This window comes from Drosophila serrata, unplaced genomic scaffold (genome assembly GCF_035046125.1).
Source record: "Drosophila serrata isolate PLE 108 unplaced genomic scaffold, ASM3504612v1 contig_134, whole genome shotgun sequence".
Classification (NCBI taxonomy): Eukaryota; Metazoa; Arthropoda; class Insecta; order Diptera; family Drosophilidae; genus Drosophila; species Drosophila serrata.
The window spans coordinates 89,826-98,030 of record NW_028257032.1 but is presented as its reverse complement, the minus strand read 5'-3'; the positions used below and the strand labels follow the sequence as shown (position 1 = coordinate 98,030).

At 34.0% G+C, this 8,205-nt stretch overlaps 1 protein-coding gene across 2 annotated transcripts in view; it reads left to right on the top strand.

Annotated features, from left to right (window-relative positions):
• The first annotated feature begins 820 nt into the window (after positions 1 to 820).
• Positions 821 to 8,205, top strand: part of LOC110188919 (lethal (3) 80Fj) — a 70,934-nt gene continuing 63,549 nt past the window's right edge. The window contains exons 1-3 of one of the 2 annotated variants that reach the window (XM_086826120.1): positions 960 to 1,134; positions 1,195 to 1,297; positions 1,537 to 1,701. In XM_086826120.1, the coding sequence (XP_086682246.1) occupies positions 1,120 to 1,134; positions 1,195 to 1,297; positions 1,537 to 1,550 (132 nt within the window). In that variant the 5' untranslated portion in view covers positions 960 to 1,119 and the 3' untranslated portion in view covers positions 1,551 to 1,701. Of the gene's footprint in view, positions 1,135 to 1,194; positions 1,298 to 1,536; positions 1,702 to 8,205 lie in introns of those variants that run through there. The other variant, XM_020958841.2, reaches the window with a different exon arrangement.

Below are 8,205 nucleotides of genomic sequence, written 5' to 3'. Positions count from 1 at the left end.
CTTAATCACTACAGTTTCGTTTGTTAATCTGGCAACGCTTTACATTTTTCGCTCGCAAAGTTTATCCTATTTTAGCACAAGCCCGAGTTATGCATCTTTTTCTTCTTCTTCTTTTCGCTACCTTTTTTTATATGAAGTGTAGCCGCTTAAAGAATATTTATCTTATGTTAGTACCAGGCTTTATGCATGAAAATAGTTTTGCTTTGCGGTCTTTGATATGTGTTGGGAAAATGTAACCACAATGCGATCGCAAAAAGAGAGAAACAACATATAGCAGCCATACACCAACAAAATATTTAGAAATTAAATAAATACGATATTACATTTTTAAAATTTTTTCATTATTCAGAGGCAAAAACCCGGAAAAACTTCTACCAGAAAATTTTTCACACAATCGAGGAGACCACCCCAAAAAGCCTTACAACTCTGCGGTACTCCAATAAAGATCGCCACGTTTACAAGACAATTGACATAGACTTACCCAATGGGATGGGATGACTATTGTAATTATTACAATTGAACCTTTGTACTCTGCCCACCAACGTAGGAAAATAAGAAAAAATTTCTTTAAGGTAGAGTTCGATATTTTTCTTCACGCCTCATTTTCAAAAACTACCACATAAATATACATAGATGTTGATGACGGCACGCGAGGATTGACGTGGCTTTTTATTCAACTATAGTCACCAAACAGGATGCATTGCGTAGATCCCCCTGGTGATGGCTATTTACAGTAATCTCAAGTATTCTGTCCAATTAATTATTTATTGAAGCGTCACATTTTAAATATACACACGTCGTGTAAGTTTTTTTTTTTTTTTTTTTTTGAGCTGAACTTATTATTGTACGTTAATGTAGTGTACAATAGTGAGCGAACAATGTAAGTAGATTTGGCAGTGGAATCACTAACATTCAATATGTGATATATAGCAGTGGAATGGGGATATATAGAATAAAATATCGATAACAAAACCAGCTTGTGTATAAGGAATATAAATTGTATTTTAGTATAATTATTTCATATTCTATAAAGTCCCACAGGTCTGGGCACACTTTGCTGTAAATTCTTCGGGTTTCAATAACGTTAACATTTTCTGTGCTGTACACGTTTTGGAAAATATGGTTGACGAACAGGTTATTGAAAAAATATTGTATAAGAGTCAGTCCAACCATTTATAATAAATTATATTTCAGCTCTCAAGTGCTTTAAGGGACTTGCCCAGTAGGGCACTATGTGTGCCTGTGGAGGAACGGCAACTTCTTTTTAGAAATGTGTCAGCAGTTCTACGAAATCCCGGTAAGCAATAAATGTTCTTGTAATTTTATTTAGTGTTAATATATAAAGAACCTTTTAAAACCAAGGTAGGTAGCTGTTAATATGTAAACAACCTATTGAAAGCAAAGTAGTCAGTCTAATTATAGTATAGGAGACAATTGTATAATTTTTACAGCCATACCTAGAAGAGTTATACATTATTAAAATAAATTTGGATATCCCTACAGGGTATTATAATATTTTATTATTATTTTCCACAGCTGCGAAGGAATAATTTCTCAATAAAGTACATGTATGTACAGTGACGCACTAAACTGTTGGCAAAGTTGTAAACTTGAACTTTAAGTGCTATTTCCAGGCGTATTCAATATTTTATTGAAATTTTTTTTTAATACAGTTAAATTAAATAATTATGTATAAAATAACCCTTTTTTTTATTTTGCTTCATATATTTAAAACTATAGAAACTTTAAAAGAAAATTACCATATTTCGTGACATAAAAATCTTGGCACAGCTATTAGTTTTACTGGATTTATTTTAGATTTAAGGCCTTTATGTTCTTATTTTTTTAAGAAATGTTAAAAGGGATTTTTTTTAAGCACATGGCGTCACATAGTTTTCAAAAAAAGTTCAATTTATCTAAATTTTTTCTGCCATTTGCCTAAATTTTAAGAAAATTGAGAATAAGCGAAAAGAAACCAACGTAGCTCAAAGAAAAATTGTCCTTCATCTGCACAATGTAGTCAAATCGTATGTCGAAATAGCCAAAATTATGGAACTAGTCCGATTTTCCATTAGGAGCATCGTGCAATGCTACGAGGGAGTCGAAAGCTTGGAGAGCGCACCTAAATCTGGGCGTCCCAAGGCTTTAAGTCACCGGCAACGCAACGCGGTGATCCGAAAGGTCAAAGTGGACTCCAAAACATCATCCTCCCAGATCACCGCTGAAGTTAAAACCGAGTTTGGGAAAGATATTCATCCGATGACCGTAAAAAGTGCCCTACACAAAACCAACTTACATTGCCGTGCTGCTAGGCGAAAGCCGTTCATATCTGATATCAATATAAAAAGCGTTTGGCCTATGCTAAAGGATATCTTAGCAAGCCAATTGAATTTTGGGATCACGTACTCTTTTCGGAAGAAACCAAATTTAATATTTATCGCTCTGATGGCCGCCAGAACGTATAGAGAAAACCGAACACTGAGCTGGATAAAAGTGACTTGGCGCAAAAATCAAACACGGTGGCTGAGGCGTGATGGTATGAGGATCTATGTCATCCGCTGGTGTCAGTAACCTGGTGATCATCAAAGGCATCATGGATGAAGCATATTACCTCAATATTTTGAAAGAAAACTAAAAAAAAAACGGCCAACGTTCAAAATGCAAAAATTCGTCACATTTATGCAGGACAATGATCTGAAGCATTCTGCTCACGATGTGCGTATGTTGCTCACTCACTATAGAGCACATGTACCGCCACATCCATGCTGTCATCAACAACAATTAATCAACAATTCATAGATTATTAATCAACAATTCATCGATGTTTCATCAACAATTCATCGATGTTTCAACAACAATTCATCAATGCTTCATCAACAATTCATCGATGTCTCATCAACAAAATTCATCAATGGCCGGGCAATTTTACTGCCGACGACTGCCGTCTAGACTACCTTTGTTTTCCCTGAAATTTTCTTTATTGCGTAGGTTGATCTATGCAGAAGCGAGACAAAAAGGAATTCGAAAGTTAACGGTTCATAGAACAAGGCTATAAGTAAAAGAATAGATGCATCTGGAGAGTAATACTTACACATAATTTGTTTTCGTCTTAATTTGAATGCTATTAACATTTTATATTTTATTTAGTGACAATCTCATATTAAAAATAAATTGCGTATCGATGAAGGCTTTTAATTGAATGGAATTGAGTTTATTAAGCTATAAAAAATTTCATGGCAATCGGCTAACAACAACAAGAATAATAACAAAAATAAGTTTGGCGGTGAAAATAATTGTGAATTTGTGTAAATACTTTGACTACCCCTGTATATCAATGCAGAGATTGGCAGCGGTGCCTGGTTAAGCACTACAAGTATACTCGCTCAAAATGTGGTGGCGGTGCTACTAACAACGCATGCCCCTGTATATCAATGCAGAGATTGGCAGCGGTGCCTGGTTAAGCACTACAAGTATACTCGCTCAAAATGTGGTGGCGGTGCTGCTAACAACGCATGATATGCGGTTGGAGTGTTCTACACAATGAATCTAAATGTATACTAGTCGGCAAATATATTTTGTCATTGTATTCATTTGACCATAAGACTCTCTAACTAAGTACCGGTGCGTTGTTAGAACCAAAATCAAAGATGAAACAGAAGTGCAAATTAACAACTGTAAAAATGTAAAATATTTCGACAATTGTCCTTTGTTTTTTCGTCCTGCTGATAAGAATGCCAGCAAGCAACGATTTTTGCAGCGGCAAATATATTTTTTGTAATTGCGTGATTTAGTTGTTTCTAGGCAAGCTGAAAGTGTGTTCAAATATAATATTACAAGTTTTCATTAATATTGGATAAATTCGATTTTAAAATAATTAAAAGGTTAAAAAATCGGAGTTTAGCACCAAAATAAGATCAGAAATAGTGATCAAAAATAACTTGGGTGTTTCCGTAATAAATTGTAAATAATCGCTAAGGAACATAATTTGTCTCGTCAGACACTTATTATCAAATCAATAAATATAAATAATTAAATGATGTGATCAATGTTCGCCGTAATGGCAGAAATCTAAACCTGATGCAGACCGTCCAATCGTCCGTACTTTTAAAAAGGACCCTCTAAAAACACCAAAGGCCGTGTCCTTGGAGTGGAATGAGACTTCCATAAGTGAGAGCACAATAGGCAGGCGTTTGATAGAAGCAGATATGAAAACATATATTGTAAAGCCAATACCTTTTATAACCCCTAAAAATAAATTAAACCGGTTGGAGTTCGCGAAAAGGTACATTACCAAGCCCGCTTCATTTTGGCGTAATGTTCTGTGGACGAATGAGAGTAGATTTGAATTCTAAGCATCTCAAAAGAAAGTTTTTGTACGAATTAACAAGAATTGTCGTAAAAAAAATTGCTCAAAATTGTCAAAGAATAAGCCATGGGGGTGGAAGCGTAAAGTTCTGTGGTTCTGTTTCATATAATGGTGAGGGAGACTTTGTTCCCATAGACGGATTCATGAACCAGAACCGATATTTAGAAACCTTAAACGAATATGCGTTTCCCTATGGTGAAAGATTAATAAGGAGAGACTTTACTCTTCAACAGGACAACGCTCCTTGCAATAAGGCTAGAATGATTACTAGGTTTTTAAGAGATGTTCAGGTTGTAACCCTCGATTGGCTACCACAAAGCGAAGCACTGATCTGACCAGGACAAGAGAAGAAACCATCACTGAGTTCACAATGAATTGGAAAGAGATTTCTTTAAAATACCTTTAAACCTTGGTCGATTCCGTTCCTAATCGCTTTCAAAAGGTCATAGACACCAAGAGAGGCTATATTTTTTATTAATTTCAAGTTTAAAATAAATTTATAAAAATATTGGTCAGTTAAGATTTAAGCAACAAATTGTCAATATACTTATGCCACTTATGAAATTAATTAGTTTTTAGTTTTTATTTAATAAAAAATCAAAATCAATGTTATGAAGGAAAATTTGTTATATTTATAATTTAATATACTGTAACTAAATGAATTATGTACAACCCATAAATATTTTTCTCTTTAAAATACAAAAAAAAATTAGAAAGAAACTAAGGCATCGCTAGGACAAAATATATTTGCCGACCAGTGTACGTTATACATATATAAAACGACATGAATCCTTGACTATCCTTGAATAGTAAAAAACATTTTTTTTGTTATAATTTCAATATATATATTTCTAATAAAATAAAAACATCAATGAATTCAAAAAATTATTAATGACAATTCAAACGACACCAATAATGTTGGTTTTGTTGCCGCTCATATTTGGTACTGCATAGAAAGAGCACAGAAAAGAAACAAGTAAAAAAAGCACCACATCATTTTTCGATGCCGCTCTTCAAAATACATTGTGTGTAATGCCGATCTCTAGATCTAGATCCAAGTACTATATATACATTATCCATCAGTAAAAGCATTTCAGAAGTAATCTGAAAGTAACAGTGCAAAAATTTATTTTTTATAAATTGGAGCCACCGGCCCTATTGGTGAAGCAAAATTTTTAAAATTTTATGATGTATTTTATACTCAAAATTTAAATAACTTGACATTAACATAAATCATTCCATTCTGCAATTCCGTTTTGGTAAGCATCAACAGCTGAGTCGATCCAGCTATGTCCGTCTGTCTGTTCGTACGCAAACTAGTCTCTCAGTTTTGGAACTATTTGAATGGAATTTTGCAATTGGTTTCTATATACTAAAATAAAAAAAAAAAAACAATATTCTAAAATAATACATAACAGTCATATCTTGCAGTAAATGAAAATATGAAAATCGGCAAAGTTATACTTTACATACTCCTTGGCAGCTTTATAAAATAATGTCCGATCTGGCTTGTTTCGACAATAATATTAAGAAAGGAAGCTAACTTCGGCACACTGAAGTTTATTTACCCTTGCAAATAGAACTTCGATCACTAAGAATTAATATAATATAAATATATATATTTGTGTTAAAAAACAATGAAGTATTGCCTGCTTTCAATTCATTCACCTTTAGATATATAAACAGTTTTTTCCCCTCTAAATCTAACGATTATTTGTATGTAACCTATATAATTTAGTCGTGCGATCCGTCACGTTCCGAAATATGTACGAGTGAGAGTATATAGAAACTGCAAAGTTTCGTTTAGATAGCTTTAAAACTGAGAGACTAGTTTGAGTGCAGACGGACAGACGGACATGGCTAGATCGACTCGTCTGTTGATCCTGATTAAGAATATACATATATACTTTATATGGTCGGAGGTGACTTCTTCACTGCGTTGCAAACTTCTGGGTGAAGAGTATAAAAATAATACACAAAAACAAGAAAGGGAGCTAACTTTGGTAAACACAAGAACAAGCAAGTGCGTAAACAAACATTTTTTTCAAGCTTTTTTTTTGTTATTTGAATTGTTAATTGTATTTAATCATTTTTAACCATACTCATAAACTTTCTTTCTTATACGACCAACTGGGGATTGAGCCATTAACACTCCGGCCGCTTATACATCGCGCCACGTAGGCAACTTGAATTGCGTCGGCGATATACAAATTAATAACTTGTTTAAATCAATTCAGTCAGTGAGTGCCGGTCTTGCTCTTCATCTAGGTGGTTCCTCGTAGCTATAGATTCGCTGTGAGTTTGGGCTCCAAGTTCAATAATTGTTGGCCGTTTGCCGATGAATTCCCAATGCTGAATTAGGATGATTACGGTGGAAGGGTAACTGCCCTTCTTAAGCTGGTGGCCTAGGAACTCAGACAGTTTGTAAATGATAAAGTATTTACGGCGGTTTGCCGGACTTATTTAAACGAGCATTAGCACTTTATTCAGTGAATGTCAAATGAGAACTAAAAAAAAAGGGGACACGCCGAAGGGCAGTGCTTTCATTCAGATACCTTTAAATCTGAGAGACTGAGAGGCAGACGGACATGGCTAGATCGACTCGGAAGTTGATGCTGATCAAGAATATATATACTTTATATGGACGATGACCCTTTCACTTCGTTGCAAACTTCCGACTGAAATTATCATACTCTGCAAGGGTATAAACATGAATTCATGGCATTAATCGGACCAATTAGATATATGATCAACAGTTCAAAGACCGCCTTGTCAAAACGGAGGACTTTTTTGGCTGGACAATCAGATATATTCTGTAGATCAATCGCACCGACGGTAGGATGAAATATATTTGAAATTGTTTGAGGTCCAAATAACCCCAGGCATATTAAAATCACATAGGACGTCGTTAAGGGTGGGGTAAGGTCAAATAATGCGAAAAATTTCATGTTTTTGTGATTTTTTTTTTCAGTCGACACAGTTTAAATGTATTTCTTTAACGAATGGTACATTAAAGTATAACATTCAAAAAATGTCATACATTTTTTTTTAAGAATTATTAAAAAATATGGGAATGGTAGCCATTTTTCGGACGTGCCTCGAAAAAAGGTTGAATTACGGTGCCAATAATAAATACCTCGGTGCCTAATCATCGGAAATCAAAAAATCCAAATTCATTCGTTAGATTATAGAATACCCCAGGTAATGCTGTCGAGTTTTTTTTTTTAATTCCAAATTTTTAATTTTTTCGAAAACTTTAAAGAGAAAAACACAATTTTTTGGGAAAAAATCGACTAATTTGTCATTGCAAAATAAAAATTATGAACAAAAAAAAACTCGTTACCTCGCAAAAAATGTACAGAAATAGTGTTTAAAATTTCAAAAGGATCGGTGCAGTAGTTTTAAAGTTATGATTGGCAGACGAGAGCGGCGAAACAAATATAAGTTTTGTAGGTGGTGCTGGTACAGAGGCTAATGGCAAGACAGCGTGATTATTTATCGTGCTCTTTTCGACCGGCAGTCCCGGGCCTAAAATAACTCTACATGGTTTCCGACTTAACTTTTCCAGTTCAACTTACTTTCATCATATATAATATATAGCTATTTATGTATTATTCTAAAATTACGGTTTAAATTTGATGAAAATCGAGCCACTAATCATATAGCTGCCATAGGAACGATTAAAAATTATAACTTTTGTAGCCGCCTTTTAGTTTTAAACACTTCTTATTCTTTTCTTCTCTTATTAATATTTTCTTTATTATTTAATTTAGAACTTTTTATACCCTTGCAGGGTATTATAATTTCAGTCAGAAGTTTGCAACGCAGTGAAGGAGGCA